The sequence below is a fragment of the Serinus canaria genome, chromosome 4 (genome assembly GCF_022539315.1).
Source record: "Serinus canaria isolate serCan28SL12 chromosome 4, serCan2020, whole genome shotgun sequence".
Classification (NCBI taxonomy): Eukaryota; Metazoa; Chordata; class Aves; order Passeriformes; family Fringillidae; genus Serinus; species Serinus canaria.
Window position 1 is genome coordinate 28,621,925 of NC_066317.1, and position 22,196 is coordinate 28,644,120.

General features: G+C 42.4%; 1 protein-coding gene across 3 annotated transcripts; it reads right to left on the reverse strand.

Moving 5' to 3' along the window:
• Positions 1–850: 850 nt before the first annotated feature.
• Positions 851–22,133, reverse strand: TMEM154 (transmembrane protein 154). Of its 3 annotated transcripts, none has more exons than XM_018926717.3 (6): positions 21,920–22,133; positions 13,404–13,715; positions 11,664–11,691; positions 10,428–10,513; positions 8,936–8,996; positions 851–5,168 (listed from the first exon to the last, which is right to left on the reverse strand). In XM_018926717.3, the coding sequence occupies exons 1-6, from the start codon at positions 22,047–22,049 to the stop codon at positions 5,153–5,155; spliced, it is 633 nt and encodes a 210-aa protein (XP_018782262.1). In that variant the 5' UTR covers positions 22,050–22,133; the 3' UTR covers positions 851–5,152. The 3 variants fall into 3 exon arrangements, with proteins under 3 accessions (XP_018782262.1, XP_050829551.1, XP_018782263.1); XM_050973594.1 differs by lacking the exon at positions 21,920–22,133 and adding an exon at positions 18,145–18,348; XM_018926718.3 differs by lacking the exon at positions 21,920–22,133 and adding an exon at positions 13,910–14,594.
• Between the last annotated feature and the right edge of the window lie 63 nt (positions 22,134–22,196).

Genomic DNA, 22,196 nt, shown 5'->3' on the forward strand with positions numbered 1-22,196 from the left:
GCAGAGTGGGGCAAGAGCCAGGGCCTGGGGACAGGACAGTAACTGTGTTACTCCCTAAGGTGTCACAACACTATCTGGGACTTCGTGGGCAAGTCCTCTTGTGCACCTCCCTTGAGAACTAGACAAGCATTGCCCCAAAATGCAGATTCTAAGGCTGTACCTTAGACTAGTGCCTTGCTGATGTGCTGTCTAGGAAAGAGAGAGAGGGAGAAAGAGGTGACTGGTTTCTGCCTGCTCATTGCTGTGATGCTCTCGTACTGAGGTTGTTTGAACATTAAGAGCATTAAATAGAATAAACACTGTCTCAAGCTTTCTGGATACTCCCCGGCCATTAAACACCTCTCTAATGGAATTGTCTGTTGCAAAAATAGATGAAAGTAATGCTTTACTTTATTAATACTTTCTAATCCTCTAGTTGGAAATACATGTCTCTTTTTAATCTTTTTTCTTCCTTTTCCTTTAAATCCACTGAAAATTACTTTAGCAGGTCTATCAACTTGGAGACTCCCATTTGAGTGTTTTAACGGAAATAACCTGAGAAATGATTGATCATTTAAGAAAGATGGCAACAGTCACCCAAGGACAAATCATGGGAGTAATTCACTACTTTGTCTGGAGTCAGAATTGATCTATTGATATAAACAATCTGAAATATCCCAACAAGAATATAATGAAATATAAAGCAGCTCTTCTTTTTTTCCTTTGCCTGAATTTTAGAGAGAAAGATATCCATGTACCATATAGAGCTGTGCACATCTTCTCAGCCCTGAGTAGTTGTGGCGTCAGTTACAAGTAATTAGCATCCATAGACTTGAATGGATTAGCAGGACTATGGAAAAAACAGAACCTGTAGACACAAAAAACTTTATTAGAACAAGCTGTTTAAAATCTCAAACTCTTATATACAATTAAGTAATATTGTGTCTTTCAAATATTTACATTACAAAATAATTTTAAACAGCCTTTTGATAAAACAGTTGAATATACAGCAGTCTCACATCAGAAAGGTAACAAAAGTTCAATTTAGCGTCCCCCAATGAGTTTAGAATTACAAAAAAAAAATTTTATTTTAATCTCAGGTCAAGAGTTATCTACGAATCTATAACTTATGATTATCTGGAAACTAAAAGAATGTTCCTTTTTGCTGAGGTTAATGTTAGGGCTGTGTGCTTTACAAGTGCAGGACTCTTATTGAATTAACTAGCTGCTGGTAATATCAGCAACCTTATGTTTGTAACTTTATGGAGGAATTATTTCTATTTTGTTAAGGTACTGATTTTTAGCATATCTAGGAGAGGTGTTGATTTTTAATTACCTTTCTTATTACTTATGTATTTCTCAGACAAATCCTCCTTTGGATCTGTAGCTTTTCTGCAGGACAAAAAGGCCTCAGTCTGTAAAGGAGATGTCAAATTGTCTTCAAGTGCTGGATAACTGCTGAAATTATTGAAGAAGAGGTAGCAGTTCCTTTGGGATCATCACATTTGTGAAACATTTTTGAATAGTACATAGTGGGAGACACTTCCTGTTTCTGTGCTCTTTCTCATTTTCTACAGAGGGATGATAACTTATCAGTTACTGGTAGATGTTGCAGGGTGATGGTGAGATGGGTTGGCTCAGATCAGGCTAACAATGAGGATATTACCACAGAGCCTTGAATACTCTGGAGTGCATGGTGATAAAATAATTTTGGGAGTTTGCTGCTATCTTATCTGCTGTCTGGTTGCTCTCCTTTTTATTTTGTGGGTTAGAGGACCTGACTGTGTGAATGATTTAGGAAGAATGAAGGTTCATCAATGGAAGGTGTACAGTTAATACCCATGAACTGGAATATCATAATGTTTTGGCTGTATTAATGTAGGCATGAAATGGCCTAAATCCCCTGTAATTCAATCCACCCACAAAATTAAAATACTGAGGCGAAACTGCAAAAGGAAATGACCAGGAACTGATGAAAAGTATAAAACAAACAGGAGAGCAAGGGGCATACGGGTGAGCAGAAGAGGGGAATACCAAATGGGCTGAGGGAGGAGAGGGGCCAAAGCAGTGCCCATGGTGCAGCTTGGTTCCATGGTTCAGGGACACCCTGAACCTGGTGTCCACAGAAAGGCTGGGCTGTAAGTGAGAGAGCAGGTGTTGGACAGTGGCTGTGGCAAATGCAGACCTCAGTATGAAAGTTGTGATCAAAGAGAGAGACCAGTGGGCTGGCATGGAGCAATGCAGATGAATGAGTGATCCCTTCCATAGTTTAGGGCTAGGGAAAGAATAAAAGTGATGTATAAATATTCAGGAAAAAGAGAAATACTAAAAATTGTATTTGTCTAGTGCTGAGGGAATCTATTAGAAATATCCATAACTACGCTGAAATGCAAATTACTTCACCCTCTGTCTGTTTCACACAAGGAGGACAGGACCTAATGACAGGTGAGATGTGATGGAATGGCACATTTTTCAATAGTAACACAGCATATATTAAGTTCATGCTTTTAAAAACCAGCAAATAGAGAAAATTTGTGTCAGAATTGGCCAAGGGAGTGCCCAAAGCATTATTTTGCATTTTTAAATGCCAAGAAAAGTTCCTGAAGAGGCAAATAAATCCTCTAGCATGCCAGAATTTAGAGAGGGTAAGTGACATGAATAATTATAAACCTATAACCTAGACATTAGTTCTGGACAAAATTGATTTTAAAGCTTTATATAGATTGATCAGTAATGAACTCTGGAATAAGAATAAATGCTTAGTGGCATAAGTTTACAGAAAATACATTCTTTCAAGGTAAACTTGAAAAATAAAATATAAAAGTGAAACTTAATCTCTGAGAAACTTATTTGGAACTCTACAGCCTTTTATCTGGGAGAAGGACCATGTAGAATTAACGTTAACCCCAAACCATCAACATCCACAACACAGGCTCTTTGCAAGTACCACAGCAAGCTGAGTTGGTGCATTGCACTAATATCAAATGGGTCATCAGTGTACCAGAACTGAGTTAAGCCATACAATGATACAACGTCACCTTTGGGAGTTGGTTCATTTTCAAAAGAAGAAAAAAATAAAGAAAAAAAAAGGCAAGGACTCCTATTCTTCATGTCCAGCTGTACTTCAGGGAGAAGGCAGCAGCTGTTGGACACAGGGCTGTGTGGACTGGAGCATGGTGTGGTGGGAGTCACTGCTGTTGTGAACTTCTGGGTCCCACTGGCTGTCCTCCAACCACACAGCTGGTCTTAAAATATAGCCTTTAATCTTGTACCATTAAAAAAAAGCCCAGTCTCTCTGTTTTGGGCATCTTCAGGTTACTGCTTTGCAAATTGTAAGACACCTAAGCAAAACATCTTTGTCTGTTGGAAAGAAGTAGCTAACAAAACTGCTACTGGAAAATATCTAGTTAAATTTAAAAAAAAAATTCTAAATTTCAATCTTTCACTTTTTCTTTCCCTTGTGACAGCATTCTTTTAAACCATTATTCTACGTGATGGGTTTGCTGTCAGGAAATGGTGGAAATGTTTAAAAAGAGTTGTGAAAGATGAACTTAAAACACTTCTTTCAAAGTTAAAAATCATCCAAACAGAGAAAAATTTTTATTCTTTGAGGAAATTACTAATCAATTCAAATTCAATAATGAATGAATATCGTTAGCTCTACACAATTTTCCTTCTGTATTTTGACATGTCTTTAATTATTCACAAAGCTGAACCATCCTCTGTATTTGTCAACTGTTAGTGATACTTAGATACCATCACAGGGGCATTTGTTTTCTCTCTTTAATCAAGCTGTGCATGATAACTTATTTGCAAGCAAAAGAATTATTTGCAAGCAAAAGAACCCTGATCATATTAAACATGTATTGAGTAGGAAGGCATTATATATTTCAATAGAATAGGAGGATAGGTAGGATATAAGATATGGTAGGATATGAAACTGCTATTTTAAATAAGGCAAGAGAAACTTTGCCCAGACGAGGATTCATTTTTATGTGTGTTACATATTTAAGTTACATCCCTAAGAGATGTGCTGTCTAAAATCAATTGGCACAATTTCAACATTCATATTCCCACCCTGAGGTATGCCAGGAGTCTGATTTTTTTTCATTGTAACTAAAAGTGACCAGGCACACTTAGAAGTCCTTGTCTTTAAGATATTGCAGGCTCAGTATTTAAAAACAGAAGCAGCAGAAAACCTCATCTATCTGAAAACCTCGGCCAAGTAGTTATGCATAACACATGCTTATCTAAATCTGCATTTAATGTGAATACTGAATTGTTCCATTTTTCAACCTCACTTATTAAAAAAAAAAAAGAAAAGTTTTTAAGTTGAATATTCCTGAAGTAGGTGGTTAGAGGACAGCCCTGGGCAGGGAGAAGAGTTACACAGGGAGAGCTAGCCCAGGGCGCCCATCTGTGGAGATAACAAACTGAAAGGCAGTCTCAAGATAATACTTGTCACTTCTACAGGGCCTTTAATTTGAAAACCAAAAAGCACTCTACGGAGTCTGTGCCCTGGCTGGGCTGCAGTCACTTCTGGCTATTCCTTTGAGAGGCTTTTCAGCTGCTGTCTGTCCTCAGAGCTGGTCTGTCAGTCCTAGCCTGGTACCACCCCAGCAGCAGTCCTGTGCAAATCAGTGCACTGTTCAGAAAAAGCAAATTGAGAAATAAACATTGCATAGGCATGAGCTTCACATCCACCAAACCAGGGCAGTCCAGAATTATGGACACTGAAACAAACACCCACAACACCAAACCAAAACAAAGAAACCCACCAAGCCTGGAACAGAATTGGTTTTAAGTGCTGCACAATACACAACTCCAGAACGACACAGAAATATGGACTACTTTGAGAACTTTCATCAGGGGTAAAAAGGGGGTTTCTCTTGAATTGGGATGAATCTCATTGCAAAAAGAATTTAAATGAGTCATTAATCTTCCTAGAGTGCTTTTCTTTTTTTCTTTTCTTTTTTCCACTTCTTTTTCTTTTCTTCTCTTCCCTTGGCGATGTTTCCTTTCTAAAAACCATATGAAGCAGGAGACAACAAAAGCATTTGCTTCTCTGGACTTTTGAGATGAATTGTATTTAAATCCAGTTCTTCCAATATCTGGGGGATGATGAGCTTGTGTGCTGCATCCCTTTAGCTAGTTCTTTGCTGTCCTGAGGACTTCATGATTCACCATCACTGTGTACATGTGGAAAGGAAAAAAACACCAGTGTCACGCTCTTGGGTTAGTTGTCTCAGCAGGAAATAACAAGCAAGAGTATCTCTAGAGTTCATGAGAAGGTGTTACCAGAAAATAAATCTGTCAGTCATGCAATGGATGGACTGTTGCTGGCAGCTCCTGTCTGATGGTTCATGGGTGCCCAGCACAGCCTTTCTCCTGCTGCTGGCTCTCTTTCCTCAGCTGAGGATAACTTTGGAATTTTTGGTTTACAGCTGACCTCATAACAGGTGCATTTTCTCTTTGTCCCACTGGTTTCTGCCCAAGTGGCTTGCTCCCTAGCACTCTCTTAATAATGTTTAGCTCATGCCAATGTTAAAAATGTGACATATATTGTCTGATCTGAATTCAGTCAGCAGGGATAACAGCAGGGTTTTAAACCACCTCTGAAGTTAAAAGGGCCACTCATAATCTTAATATTTTACATGTTTTCTTAAGTCTGTTGCCAAACTGAGGCACATCCTGGGAATGCATTACTTCTTTCTGTACTGATCCAAAACATTTCTCCATAGGAAGGAGTCATCCTTTTTCAGACAGAAAGACAAGAAGGGTGCCCAGCAGCACCCAAGACAAACCAAACCTCTCAGGTGATATAAGCACAGGGGAATTGCTTGTACTCCATCCCCTACCATGACCCATGCTGTGAAGGGGCTGCACTTATTTTTCTGGAACAGTAAAGGTCCCTGGAGCAGAGATTGGTCTCTACTCCCTTGTGCCCCACAGATCATCAGCCCTTGCCAGCTGCCCCTGCACACACTGTCTGCTCCCTCCTGCAAGCACAGGATGGGAGCCCTGGCCCCAGGCAGCTGGGAGTGGGGAGGGGGGGGGTTGCAATTCTGTGCCCAGGCACAATCAGGATTCTAGCAGTAGCTTTCAAATGTAAGAGGTTTTGATTAAAATATAAAATATGTTTTTTGAACAGTGCATATAAATTTTGAAAATGTGTATATACATGTTTGTAACTCAGCCTACAAGGCCAGGGGAGGTGACCTCCACCTATCAGGGAGCCCAGGTTGTCATTTCTTACCTCCTTTGCACAAATGTGCAGCCTTGATGCTCATGAGTACAAATTTTGCCATAATTATAGCTTTGTTTCATTTTATTTCTTATTCTTCCACTTTCACTTTCCCTGCTCAAAAGAGCTGCTGAAAACATCTGTTTATCTGTATGTAATTCTCTTTCTGATATTATTTAATCATCTAAGAATTTGGTTGAGAAAAGCAGCAGATCTTAGACTGGTAAGGTTCAATTGCAAATAAACAGGATTTTTTTGTTTGTTTGTTTGTTTCCCATAAATCCCACCACTTCAAATATCTTTTCACATTACAATGAAGTGCATTTCTAAATTTAATGTGAAATGAAATTTGAAGAAGTTGCCTTGGGGTAAGGGAAACACTCAACATAGAAATACTTTACTACCACACAGTTCTGCTCGTCAAACTTTCAAAAATTTTTATACTAAAAATTCACTTTGAAGAGTAGTTTTGGAACAACCTTCATTCTGAAAATGTCAAAGTGTCATTATTTAAATGTTTTTTGTCTCATATGTTTTCAAAATTATATCAAAATCATTCATAGTTCAAGACATTTGAGTCTTGATAAACTCCTCCTCAGCATCTTTGTGAAGCAAGAAAACACCATCTCTGTTCAGTGTGGCCTGAGATGTTTCTCATACTGAAATATCAATAAAATCTAAAATATAAATTACCCTAATTTTAGAAGATTTTTTCCTAAACAAAGTAGTCTTTCAGAATCTGAAATTGAATCTAATATTCTTGCCCTTTGTATTCAACTAATAACCCTTGTCTGAGAAGCTCAGAATGTTTTAGAGATAAATCTCCTATTTTTATTTGCATTTGTTTGCCTTTCTACAATTTACAGGCATAAATTTCTCTAATTTAGTCTGATTCTAGGATACCATTCAGAAGAAAATTTGCTTAAATAATGTGTGTGCCTTTGCTCTGACTGGAGCATACTTATCTGAACAGGGTTGCTTTTTTATATCAAGGCTTAAACCTCACTGTAGTGTTCTAAAATAACTCTGTTTTACAGGTGGGGAGCTTGAGGTAGGATGTGGCTCAAAGATGCATTTTGAGAGCCAGGAGCAAAACCCCCTTTTTCTGCTGAGGTTAATGCAAATCCAGTACAAAACCACTCCTTTAGCAAGGATGGTAAAATGTCAGCTCAAGCTGGTAGGCCCTGATGGGGTTTTTTCCCCCTTAAAATGAATTGTTACCCATTTGGAAAGTAAACTTGATGCTAAGGGTGGTGTTGTGCCTGAAAAGCCTTTTACAGTATGACTTCTGCCAGTGTTAGCCTATGGCTGAAGCATCCTTTGTGCTGTATTCCCTGCTATAGTCAGTGGCATGCTCAGCAAATCTGCTTTTAGAGAACTGCTGTGCAGCTGCCTCCCCTTAACAATTTTCCCCCCTCTGAGTTATCATTCAGCAGCAGGAAGGGAAGACCCAGATGGCTAACAAATCCAGGATCTTTTCCAGTTGCTAAGGTTAAAATTAATGTGCTTGCTTGCATCTGGAATCTAGGATCTAAGTCTTTTTTTTTTTTTTAAACAAAACTGAACTGAAACAACAACATTGATTTCACTTGCAATAGGTGTAAAAAGAAACCTTTTATATACAAGTGGCTGTAGTGGACAAGCCCCCTCCAAAGGCTCCTCTGAAACTGCAGATTTGGAGCAACTGAGCTGCAAACTCTGCAGCAGTGGTGATTTAACATCCCTATTTCACTCCTGAGCAAGGAAATTCAGAAAAGGAGAATGGAATATTATGACAGTCTACTGCAGAAGGTGCAATTCTGCCAGAGAGGCGTGGTCAGTGGAATTATCTGATGCCATGGGAAGCAGAAGACCTAGGTCCTCTCCCTGCTCCTGGCCTTGCCTGATTGCATCACGCTTCCACTGCACCAGGGATTTCCTGGCACACAGCATGGCTTGTTTGTTATCATAACCTGGCACAGAGAAGCTGCTTTGCCCACTCCTCAAAATGCAGCTGCAACACAAGGGTGCAGGCAAGGGCAATGTACAGCCTCTTGAAACAAGAATCAGAATTTTTAATTAGGGAAATTGTGAGGGGTTTAGGAGTTCTGGCCAAAATCCTGAGGAAAGCGACCAGAAAGATTTTAAGTTTACAAGCTGTCAGGATTGTGGTTTTGCATCCCACTGGGATCTCTGCTTGGACTATCAACTAGTGCCAGCTCTGGGGGAGTGCTGCAAGGGGGCACCAGGAAGATCCTTCGTGCTTCTCATTCTCATTTTTTCCTTGGAGTCAGACAAGTCCCTGTCTGTCAGGTCACAGCTCCAGCCAAAACATCTGGCAGTGATTCCCAAGAACCTATAGGCAGCAGGTGGCAGAGGGGAACTGGGTGCCTTTGCTGAAGGGTGCCAAGGAAGCTATGCTGAATGCTTGTATTATCACCTTGGGAAACTGTGATTAAAGTCTGATCAGTGAGTGAAACTCCATCTGTGCCATCTGGTTGTCTGTCTTGCACCACTTTACAACTGTAAGATTATTTAGCAGTGCAGTTTACAGGAAGAGACCTGTTTAGAAATTAGAGTGTCAAGCCTTCAGTTTAAGTTGAAGTCAAAGTTTCTATATATAAAAATTTGAAAACTTTAATGGACCAAAGAATATTTCTATAATTACATACAAAAAATATTTTAGAGTGGCACTGACCTTATTTCTTCAAATAATAGAATGAATTAAAGTACCTTGGGTTGGCGATTGATTCTTTTTCTTCTTCTCTTACAGTAGGTAAGCATTCACAGTCACCTGGAAAAGGAAGAATAGTTACTGTGCTTTGGCAGTTGTTCTACATTTATTTCAAAAATGCATGAACTTTTATCATGTAGTCACTCTAGAATACAGACCTGCAGATGCACTCTGCACCCTTTTATCTGCAGGGTCCCCAGAGCATGAATCTTACTCCTCCTTCCCTTTGATAGGTGTTGCCACGATTTATTTATTTTATATGTTCCAGTTCTTTATGTACCCCTATACAAATGAGCTACTTTTGAGCACTGTCTCCTACACACTGCCACAAGGAAAGTTGTTTGTTAATCTTCCACTGCTGACAGTTGCACCTATGCTTTATAGTCCAGCTGGGAATTTGGGGCTGGAGTTTAGGGAACACTAACACACACACATGAATGTATGTAAAATACTTGCTTCTTTCTCTCCACAAAATTTTAAAATATATTTTACACCACTTTTTTCCCATGTAGTACAGTTAATGTCTCTCTTTCACTACTGCCACTTAGCACATGTTTTCTATAAAAGCTTTCAGACTGCGAAGGTCAAAACCCCATCATGTGGAGCACTGTGCTAATGCAAAGAAATGCTCCAAAGAGCTTTATGTCCTGAAAAACAAAGCATGCCTAGTAGGTCAGGCAAATGAACCATTTGGATAGAAGGCAAGGGACCAGGAATGAAAAAAATATCAGTTTTTCAGCATTTCCTAGCCAGTGAAAAGCTGTTCATGGTTCAAAATCAGGCCTTGGTTAACTCATGGCTTACTGAAGACCTGCATTTTTTGAGGAGACTCTAGAAAGACAAAGCAGACCTCTTAGAGATTTTGACTGGGGAATTCACCTGGGAGAAAAACGGGGAGGGAAATGCAAGGTACTCATAAGTAACTGAGAAGGCAGCTGAAGATGCTGCTGCTGGTAGTTCCTATATGTCCTAATTGCTCCATGTGCTGATAGCCCTGAAGGGAGGGGAAGGGTGTATTCATAGGCTCCTGGCAGCAGTTTTAAATAAATGGTGGTCTGAACTATGAGCAAATGCATATTTCTTCTCAAATACCTCTGTGTGGAGCACAAAAGTGTAGAAATTCTGGAGACTGAAAGGACTAGATGCTTCAGAGAAGCTAGTATTTAGTATTAAAATGTGTATTTAAAAATATAAATAACATTCACAGCTATAAGTGTGTTTAATAGAAATGTCTGCTGGAAACTGAAAACACTTATGAGATTCTATCACATATTAAAAATAAACTCCCACACAAACTAAAATACTCCTCTGAAAAAATCTACCCCTGACATTTGTTCAGTTATTTTAGTAGGAGGGAGGCAAGAGCACAACTAAAAATGTTATAGGGAAGGCAGTGATATGCATACAAAACACCTTCCACTGATTTCCTATGCATGGGATCTATGTCAGCAGGCAAGAGAGGGAGGATGGAGTAGAGGGGTTACCGTGTACCATTTCTGTTCATGCTGTTCATCCATTTATCAAGCTCTTCCATTTCTATCTCCATAACAGAGGGTGTATCTTCTTCAAAAATAGGACTTGAGAGAAGAGAGGGGGGAAAAAAGCATTACACAACGAGTTTAATTCAAACAACTTACAATGTAGTGATTTTGTATGACTGTCTATAATTGCAGACACACATATTAACTCTGGAAAGCCATCCTAGCCCAGTAATCTGAGGAGATGTCAGCCCAGTGGGTGTGAACCAAGGGGCCACAAACAGATGCGAGGGAGCGGCTCTGAGATGCCAGTACTGGGCAGAGGTGGGGCCAGCTGAGACTTAACACAGAAGGACTCAGTGCAGCCAGAGACATGCCAGAGCACAGGATCATGGCAGCTTCTTGAAAACTGTCCCTGCTGTAAATAGAAAACTAAAAAAAAATAAGATAGTTTGTCCCTGCCCTCCTGGAACACATGACAGAAGTGCCATTTCTCCAGTGCTGAAAGCTGAAGGCCTAAAGTTTCATCATAACTGTGACTGACATTTGCAGTGACTTCAAAAGGAAAGGTCATGAGAGTTGTGTTTATTTAAATGCTTCTGCTTAGCTTCCTTTTGCTTATCATTCCTGTAGTCATATGATAGAAAATATGTTTTCAGAAAAAAAAAAAACATTTTTTCCCCATAGAGCCAATTTGTGAACTTTCAGCATTAATTAGCAAGACGGAGGTCAATAAAAGGCAACAATAAAAATTATGGCTCTGATAAGAGCCACACAGCTTCTCGTCTTGTTTTCCAAGCATCTAAAGCATTGCTCCTGTGGCAGCCAGGCAAGTCTTTCTGCCTCACCTCTGAGTAAGAAGATAAACTTGAAAAACAGGGGAGCAAGACACAGAGCTTATACTGAATAGCAAAAACCTGTGATGAGCCTGGGAACTGATCCCCTTTGCTCATGGGGCACCTTGTACCACTTGTGGTGGTTAAGAGCAGGCTCAGTGAGATCTGAGGGCTGTGGGTGTCTGTGGGGCAGCCCTTGCCTCAGCCACCACTAACTCTTGTTATCCTGCTCTAGTCTTACACTTCAGCCACATACTGAAGTCACACTTTATCCACCTGCTCAGATTGCTGGTTCAATTGATGGTAAAAAGTAATGGTGTTTAGTGTACAGCTAAATTAGAAGAGGCAGTGAAGGAGACAAAGGTTAGAATAAAAGAAATTTTTTTAAAAATAAGTATATTCATAAAATTTACCTTTTTACATTTTCACTTCCCAGCTCATCTGGAAAAGAAGAAAGTTGGTGTTCATAGTTCTGCATGATATTTACCCATTGTATTCACAGGGTCCAGACTGCGTGCAAGCCTTGAATAGGGTCAAGTAAAACAGGTTGCATTTTCAAAAGGCATAAAAACTAAATTGCAGATGAAAGACAAAATATCTTTTTGCAAACATCCTGTTTGCAATTTTCAGAGGAACCCATTCTTTTGAATCTAAAAGCATCTCATTATTAGCTCAACCATGCTGGGAGGAAGCCCAGTGTTGGTGTTACTGTGGGCAGGACAGGGCAGATGCACACTTCCTTCAGCAAAACAGATGTGCTGAGGGAAATGGTGTCCTGAAAAGAAACCACTTCTGCAAAAAAATTGTTTACTAGAAGCATTGGGACATTTTGCTACAGATTACACTTGGGCAATTCAGCTCTGTCTGGAGACTCTGGGAGCTGCTCATGGGGAGAAGGGAGTTGGACTGCACGGCAGATTAGATCTCAGGCAAATGAAGCTGAACTAGCCAGATGTCAAAAAGGGATCCAATCTACTTATGACTCCAGGACACAGTAAAAATGGAGGGGGGATATGGTGTCACAGATATAATTCTGATAAACACCTTCACCTCCAGGAATCAAGTGACTGAAAAACCTGTCTTAAATCATCCTTATTTTTAATTCATTTTTGCCAACAGGTGATACCTCCCAGTTGTTCCAGCACATTCCCAGACTGCAGAGCCACCCCAGAACCACAGAGCCATCTGCCCCATCCTTGAGAATGCTCAAAATCCTAGGCTGGCACAGGGCATGAGATCCTAAGATTGTGTTCCTGAAAGGTACCACATTTCCTAACCCTCTGAAGAGTGTACCTGCATTTCAGTCATCCAGAAACACGCAGGCAACTGGGTGCCTGGTTGCAAACTCATAGTTTGTTAGAGGCAAACCCAGTGACTGGGCAAATACAACCTAAAAATACACTGAAAACTTGACTTTAAATCTGTGTTGAATGTGTTGCACTGTCTGCAGGCTAATGAGCTGACAGCTGCACTCTGGTTATGTAGATACACGGGTATGACCATCTCAGAATTTCACTTACCAACTATGTGGTTCATTATGACACCTCAGTTTGTTCTGTGATTTGATACTCCAAGTTACCAATTCCTTTGTTAGCAGATCACGGCACCTTCCTGAAGCATTGCTCACCCTACTGCAGCACCCAGGCAGTCTGACCTAGCTCATTTGCTGTGATGTCTTCATAGCAGCCTCCACCCTATGCAATCAGGTTTCCTTAAAATTGTTCCTTATAATGATTTTTCTTGTTCTTATTTTATTGAAGCTCCAAGCACCTTTACCTTGAGGGCACTAAGAGCAATAGAAGCATTAATTTCACCTTGCCTAAAGTTGTTGAGCATAAACACAGAACAAGCATTTGCAGCCACAGTTATATCCCTGAGCATTCTCAACATTTCCAGGAGCCAGAGATTGGTGCCAGGGCACCCATGGGCTTGGCAGCATGAGCAGGAGGTGCCAAGAAGCAGAAGTAGCTCCTGCCCAAGGAGAGGTGTGTGAGAAGGTACTGCTGTCTGGGGAGGATCCCTCTCTTACTTGTCAAACATGCAGCTACAGTCAGAGAAAGGCATCCTAAATGTGGCACCCCACCCCTTAATGCTCTGTTAATGTTGAACACATCCTAGAAACAGCCTTTTGATGCACAAGAAGACAAATTTACCTTGCTTGGACTTTTTCCTTTTGTGATGCATTACAAAAAATGTGATCAACAAAACCAGCAGGACCAGCAGCGCCACAGGGACAACATATATCAAGATAGACTGTTCTTCTGCTTCTAGGCTCTCCTCATCATTCACAGCATTCAGTTCAGTACTTGGAGAACTCTGTGTATCAAAGCTGCTTTCAGTAGTGCTTGCAGTTACAAGTACTGGCTCGTGGTCATCCACAGTCGAAGGAGCCATAGCAGGAAGATGTGTTGCTGTGAAAGTGGGTAATATCATCGATCCATCTCCTGATCCATCATTTCCAGGGTCTGTCAAATATATGGGGAGAGCTTAACATTTTAAGAGTCTCATTAGTATTATCAGTGAGCCACAGTGTACAACTTTAGCATTTACTTCCCATTTGATGTATTAAAAAAACCCCAACAGATGCCCTATACACACAGATTGGAAGTCTTGGGCATTGGATGTAAAATTAGATCTCAACTTAATCACAAAATCTTACCAGTCATGACCACGTTCCTCAGCTGACTTTTCCTGGGACACGTCAGCATGTGTCATCTTTCTGCACACAGCTGCCTTGCACAAACAGACTTCTTTTGCTGCAGGTTGGCATCCGGTCTCGCTCGCATGAGAAATTATTCTGCTTCTCAGTAAACCACACCAGCCTGTTTTGCTTCTCAGTCTTGGCACATATGTCCCTCCCCTTACCCAAGGAGTTAGGTACTTCCTTCAGAGAGACCATTATCCTTGTTCACCAGTTCCTTTGGTTCACTCATCTCCCTGTTTCTGTACCTTTCTCAAATTTCTTACATTTGGCTCACTGTGAAAAACACAGTTGGTGACAGGAAGTCTGAAGGATGCAAAAGCTGCTGACTTCCCCATCTGTGTGGACTAGAAGAGGTGGTAGTAACATGGACACCTCACTGCATGGTCCAGTGAACTGTTCCTCTGACTGATTCTACAGGCTGGCTGAAGGAGTGTGTGGCAAAACATCAGTGCTGGATATTCCCCATGAGTGCTAAGGTGGAGGTTTTGAACTTTGATCTCAGTTCTGGTTTCAATTATCATGCATTTCACAAGAAAAGTGGCTAAAATTGGCTGTGTCAGTAATAGTGAAACAAGTCCCTTTTTGTGTATTTACATAAGAGTATTGACTGTCACAGAGTTTAGAAGCTTTAAAGAAGTACTGCAAATTCTGGGCTGATACTGTATTCTATATGGATGCCAAAAATCCTGTTGTAGCCAAAGGTGCAAAATCAGCCTTTATCTAAATTACAGCAGAAAAGCCTTCAAGAATTTTCTTGGCATGAAATGAAATGAAATGATGGGTTTTTTGGTGTTATCTGCCCCTTCAGATTCAACGCCAGCATGGTGCACATCTCATTTTATACAATAAAGCAGGATGGAATTTTTGACTTTTGCAATTATATGTTTCTCCTTGTTCTTGTAAAGCGCTGGGCAGCCAGAGTTTCCACAAGAGTTAGCAAGAGCTTAAGGTTTTCAGCACCTCAGTGCTGGCATTTCCAATCTCACAGGACTGGAACCAAAAGTACTTAGCATTTTAAATGCTTTTGTAAACACATTAATCTTCATAATGGCCCTGAGAGATGAGCAGTTATCATCTCCATTTTACAAATGAGGAATCAGAAGGACAGGGATGCTGTCCTTCCCAGGGATGTCAAGTGAGAGAGAAAAACTGGGATTAGAGCGCTATCTCTTGCTTAATCCGCTCTGCAGCATCTCCCACCAGATTTGTCTCAAAGATGAGTATTTCATGAGACTGTATTCAAGGAAACCAAATTTCAGATGAATAAAATTATTTGAGTGTGACAGCAGTGTTTCATCTAGATGTTTATGCTGCACATAGCACACAGGCATCTGATTGTTCCATCCTTTCCTAAAAACTAGGGAGGAATTTGAATACTTAATGTAATACTGTGAAGGTCACCAGACTCCTACAGCACAATAGGACAATGAGAATGATCGCTCTTCTGTGGCAAAGCACTTTGTACCAATAGTTTCTGTCTCTCCTGTATTTAGTATATCAGACAAGGGCAAAACCCTATCTCTGCCTCCCTTGCAGGTAACCACCCCTTTAGGTGTGTGCTGCTCCACCCCTTCCCGTGATCTGCTGCCTGTCCTTAATCTTATCGCAGAGGACAGGAGGGAGAGCTCCTCTCCCCTAAGAGCCATTTGGCTTTTCTTTCCCAAGGTAGTTTGCAGTTCCCAGTGCCTGCAGCCTGTCCATTTCAATTGCTGCTGTGCAGAGTGGCGAGGCAGCACGAGAGATGTCTGTGCTGCAGGCTGCGGCGTGATGGACTGTGCCACAGGCAGAGCTGATGGCCAGCTGCAGCCTCACTGAACCTCTTCCATGACCTTGCTTCATTTTCCTCCTCTAGACATTGCCCTTGAAACCCACTGCCTGCCACATTTGATATATTGAGAGAGACAAGCCTGTTGCTTAAAATAGGGCAAGGGTGTGGAGAAAATACCTTGCTTTTCATTTATTCGTAGAGCTAAAATGGATTTTTCAAATGTCTAGAGCATGGTGTGACTTTAAAGCAAAGCAAACAGTCACACCTCATTAACTGCAGTGATAAACTTTCAGCTGCAGAGTATGCTGTGCTTGATTTCTGAGAGAGATTTTTCCAGTATCTCTGCCACTTTGCCTGGTTTTGAACTATGAAGCGGACTTCAAATCATTTGTGTCTGAGTGAAATAGAATTATCTTTTCTAGTCTCTAGACAAAGAAAATGGCAAATCACAGGGAGTGACCTTGCTGCCATGTATTTTTTTCACTTTGCATAATTCCAGGGACAAAACAGCATCTCTCTGGGAACACCACTTCCTCTTACAGAGATCTTTTCTCTGAGCGAATTAAGTACATCTTTCAGCAGAAGGGCAGCCAATTGCACAATGTTCTTGCAAGGATATTGCTCTTATTTCCTGCAGCATTTTGCCTGCTGCCTCAACACATCCCACTCCCCTGTCACCTCTGAGGAGCAGAGCTCAGCCTCAAGGGATGCCTCACCTGTCACCCAGCAGTTGCTCTCACTCTCAGGCCACCCACACATCACTCTTTTTACACAGTAGGAAAGCACAACCTGCACCTGGGTTGTATCAGGGAAGGATCTGTGCCTCCAGTCCGGCAGGGACAGTCAGGCTCAGGACTCCCGGTGCAGCTGTAGTGCCTGCCACAGCCACCCGCCCTGTGAGACCCAGGTGCCTGACCTCAACACCTCAAGTTGCTGTTTGCCATAGTGTTTCAATTTAAAGTGCTCAAAATAGCAAGTGGGCTGTGCTGCAGCTGGCCTGGCTGGCTGTTTGGTGGGGTGGATTAAAGTTGGGCATTACAAGGTTTGGAGCAGGGCAGAAGAACATCTGAAAGTTGGAGGTTTTGTGAGGTGCTGTTCAAACATTTTCTCTTTTGCTGTCTCAAACATTTTCTCCAGATTTACAGTGATAATTCATCCCATGAACTGTCTTGTCAGCTGTGGTTTCATCTTGCAGACATCTACTAGCTCCCTGAAAATGGGAATCTTACAACAATAGAGCATGACATTCAGGATGGAAAAGCCAGTGGAGTGTAATAAAGAGCAAGTCCCATGTGACCATATAGATATCTCCTTGACTTCGCAAAGCCTGTGCCCTTTCTCTTATTAAGCTCAGCCTTATGCTCTTGGCTACATTCCAGCATCCATATACTCATCCCTCTGCACATCTTGTCCAAGGAGCAAATGCTCATACAACAGCCATGTGGGCTTCACCTTTGTCTGGACCACCTGGGGCATGAATGCTGGTGACTTTTTCCTGTGTTAAGTGGATGGGAACACACCACAGCTTCAGCCCAGCCTGTATCACCACTTCCCATGCTTTCAAGAGGAGAAGGGAGAGGGGCTGGCATGCAGCTGCAATCCACCCTGAGGGGAAGGTGGGCACAGCTGGAACTGGAAAAAAAGAAGCTGGAGCTGGAAGTCAGAAAGTTCTCAGGGTTCCACTTTTGAGGTGTTAGAGAATCTAGAACTCAAGGGACCAAAATACTTGAGCAAGCACTAGCAGCATCTCAAAAAAGGTTCAATTAACAGTTCTTACAAATAATGAAAAATCTATGGCCCTGTATGCAGATACTATGTTATAAGGTATTACACAACATTTTTTACTTTAAAAATATGCTTGGATCACTTTGCTTGAGTTTTGGAGGTGCTCCCAAATATGCTTTTCATGGGAGACAGAAGTAATCAAATATACCAAGCAGTTTTACAGATTGGAGTCCAAAAAATTATGTCTCAATCAAACAAACAACATGTCTGTTGTTGCAGCATTTCTACCTCTGTGCTGCAGCACACAGAGGTGTTGATATGGGCTTCCTGATGAAGTAAGCAGGCAAACAGGTTTCTGAATTCACTTGGATGTGAGGCAAAGGAAAACAGCTGGCAGTCAGCACATTCAGTTTTGTTGTAGAACCATCAGTCTCTCTGCTGCCTTGCCGTCAGACTCAAGGACTGGGTTCTCTCAAGGGAATTTTTCAAATTACACCAGAGTGACTACTGACAGAAGAAAAAGCAATGAGCTAGAGAAAAAGCAAGAGCTGTGTCAGTGGGATAGCTAGGCTTATTAGCCTGAAAGGAAAATTTTTATATCTCCAAACTTTCCCATAAGCTATAAAAATGCAGTGAAAGGAAGGCTCACAAGAAGGTGACAGAACAAGAAAAGGCTATAAAGCTGCAAAAAAGTTACCATATTCTATATCACTCTGCTCCATGCACGCATTCTGTTGGTGGTGTAGTCATACCACTCCACATGGTCTGTATGATCCTCTGGTGTATTGCTTGGCTCATCCCTGCACTGTTCATCCCTCTACATTTCAGGTTGATGTAAGAAGGGCTGTTCCTTGCCTTGGCCAGGGCTTGCCCAGCTGCCTGTTGTGGCAGGTCTTGCCTGTCAGTCTGGCTAGAAGAGGAATCCTTAAAAGCCTGCAGGCTAGCTGTTGGGAGCGTACACTCTTCTGATGAGGGAGCACAAGCATTTCAGGGTGGCTAATCTGTAGACAAGATCCTATTAAAACGAGGTGCTTAGAAAGCGTTATCTAGGTATAACCTGAAAGAGGAAACAACTGTTTAAGCTCATTTCTACAAGATGGAAACTGCTTTTCCTCACTGTGTTTCTATCTAGCTGAAGTGCTGCATTAACAGGCAGTGTTTCAAATTCAGTCACACATGTTAGAGTCAAACTGTGAACCTGTAGTCTCATTGCTCACCCCGAGTACTACAGGTTTTGCAGACCAATTTATGCATTTAGTTGCTTCTACTTAATCTGATGGCCTTCTAGCTCTGCATCTGTGATACTCCTGCGACCTCACTGTGATGCAAATCTCTCAGTGCTCCTTGCTCTCAGGAGGACACTGAAATTAAAGATTCAAAAGCTCCAGAGGCTTTCCAGCGATCATAAAATCTCTTAAAGGAAAAGAGACTGGTGTCACTGACTGAAAATTATTATACAGTCTTGCTGACGTAAATGAGAGATTTTCTGAAATGTCCCTGAAGCAGTTGAATAAAACAGTGAATGTTTGTGTGTGTGGCTAAAATGGACGAATGGTAGTAAATACATAGGAGGAGCTGATGTGTTCAGTAGAAAAGATTTTTCTTCTGTTTTTTAGGGCACTGCACTTTGGAAAGAGAAAATTTAGCAAATCCTCATTTCTTACATTGTTACTTTGCTTTGCTAGAAAATTTTAACAGGTGATTGTAACAGGTTCAAGCCCATTCTCAGTGGGGAAATAGGTCAAAATTATTACTCCATTAGAGACCTGGCTTTGCAGGGGAGGCACCCTAAAAGACACTTCGCTGCCAAGAGAGAGTCACTGCCTGCGCTCATGGTACAAGCTGCTGAATATCTGGATCTTTGATAGCAGTGTTTCTTTGAATGACTATTCAAAACAGTAGCACAGAGACACAGACAAAATAGAGCACTACCTGCAAGCACCCCAGCTCTTCAACTTGGTGATATTACATGTTTTACTGTTCCTCTCCCTCACACATTTTCTTGCTCCCCATGTCAGGCCACTTAGGCTGCAATTTCCCACCTGTTTCACTGAACACAGTGGGAGATTGCCTAGCCTGGGAAACAAATCAAGGGTCAGAGCATGTTCCTATAAGCTATAGTAAGGGTCTTAATGCTTGTTACTAGGGTCAGCACACACAGCTAGGTAGGTCTACAGGGCTGCTGCAAGGCTGAGCAGTGAGTACCATCCCCTGCAGTAGAGATGATGCCTTACACTGTTACCTGTAGGGCTTCCTGATTGCATTTAAGCAAGGGGAAGGGAACTGGTGCAAACCCCAATGCCCACTCAGTATGGAGCTGGGAGAAGGCCAGCACCCAGAGCTGAGACCTCAGGAATGCTCTTAGAGCTACTGGATTAGAGTGATTGTAGCATCACAGGGAGAAAACCATCCACAAATCATAATCCAAATGGCAAGGCTGGCTTTTACGAGGTTCTGGCATGGTATGGGAACAGGATTTATAAAGACTTTAATCTGTCTGTGCTGCAAGATTTAATCCTACTCTGTTTGCCTGTTTTCTGAATGGTCTCTAGACAGTACACTGCTTAAAAGGTGAAGACTGTGTCTGGCAAAAGGTGAAAAAGTTCCCTTAAAGGTCCTGCCCTATTGATCTGTGAGCGAGGAAGGGTGAGAGCAAAGGATCTCCCTGAGAGGCTGCCCTCAGCAGAGGGGTTCCTGACCCACCAGTGCCTGTGGGGTACATAAGCACTACATAAACTTCCCCCCCACCAGTTTAATTTCCCCCCAAGGCTCAGGTTCACAACTTCCCTGTCCCACCCACAGTCAGAGTAAGCCCCCAGGTACATTTTGGGGCTGGTTGAATAAGCAAAAACCACCTTTGTATGGGAAGCAAAGGTGGGTGCTCTCCTCCCCTTCCCCTAGGACCGTGGATTGGCTCTGTAGAGTCAGAGCTGACAGGGCTTGGGGAGGGCTCTGGCAGGACTGACTCACTCCCAAAGAGGAACTGTTCTAAAATCAACCAGAATTTAAAGGTGAATCTACTGATAGGAAATGGGGAGTGTCACACACCTGGTGTGTGACATCTGTCTGGCGCTTCCTGCAGGCCCTAATGCCCATTGCAGAGATGGGCAGGGTGCACCCAGTCATGAGCTGGGCACCCCGGGCTAAGATGTCCCCCCGCCCCATGGGGATGTGGTGATGAAATAGGAGCTCTCAGAACTATGCACATGAGCTAGAGAAGCAGGAGCCTGATCACTCTGCATTGCCTTCATGCCTTCATTGTACTCCTCCATTTCCCTGGGACCTCTGTTTAGCTCTGCCCATGGCAGGATCTTTGTTCCTCCGACTGCTTTGATTCTGAGCTACACTCGGTGCTTGAAGCATATTTCCCTAAAGTGTCTGCAATGCAGCAGGGCTGTAGTAACACAGCCAAACCCAAACCATTTTATACCTCACTTAGCTCGCTCGTACAGCTAAGCAAGTCTCCTAAGTGCAAGCAGCTCAGCAGCACGCCAGGAGCCTGCAGCCCAGCTCTACACCCTGCTTAGACTACTGTTTTTCAGGGAAAAAGCACTCACACCAAAACACCGATTCCAGCAGTGAATTTTAAGACATTAAGAGAAGTCCAGTGATATCTGAGAGTGATCATTCTTTCCCTGCTTTCTGTAGAGCTCCCACTCACAGCAGCACACAGGCAGCAAACACTTCTAGTCTATACCAAGGCACTTTGACAGGAATTTGTTTGACCCCAAAAGGCTTACAAGCACTACCTCAGCAAGGTTTCACCACAAGAGCTGCCTGTCATGTTCAGCTGCTGGCTGCCAAAATGCCAGTGGAACCAATGCCCCCTGCAAACAGGCGAGAGTCTCTGAAACGACAGCCCAGTTCCTCAGCATTTTGTCACAGGCTGCTTTTCTACTCATGGTTCTTCTCTTCAGAGGGTCAGAACCTAAGTCCATGGTGCTGGTCACTTTGTTCTGCAGCTGAGAGTTCAAAATATTTGTCTCCGGAACCTGCTGTTCCTTTGTTAAACCAGTTTCAGTGCTCCGAGACTGCGGAAATCGGCCGTCACCTTTTGAATGGAAGCAGTGCTTTGCCTTTAACTTTGCTATTAAATACTGATGGTATGGGTATGGGGTTTAAAAAAGTTCAAAAAATAACTAAAATTAGGAGCAAAATGCCTGATGGGTCAACATGGAAACACCGATTCTCTACACACCTGCAATTTTAGGAAGGGTTTGCAATTGTAGGATTTGTTTGCTGCTGTTTGGGGATAGGTCTACGGGGAAAAAAGTCAAAGCTTTGAAAAAAAGAGGCAACTGAAAACAGAGAGGGTAAACACAGCAAAAAAAGCACCAGAGAGCAAGTCCCCACAGATCTCCTCCCTGTGCTCAGTTTGGAGGGTGTTGTCCTCCAACTTGGTCCCATTGCTGCAGGCAAGCCACGCGGTCCCAGCTCGGCAGGCGAAAGGCGAAAGGCGCTTTCTTACTCACCAGTGGCGGCAGCTCCTGCAGCCAGCGCCAGGGCCGAGAGCAGGGCGACGAGCCCGGGGCTCCGCATGCTGCCCCGGCAGCGCTCCCACCTGAGGGGCGCTCCCGCAGCCTCCCTGCTGCACCCGAACATCTACATTTCCTGCTTCCTGCCGGGGAGCATCTGAGCTGCATTTCTTCAGGAGATGGACTCTCTTTGATGGGTTTTAGGAAGTGATGTAATTCCGTCTGGGCCTGTCAAGCGAGCAATGATTGCAAAAGAAAGAAGAAAAAAAAAAAA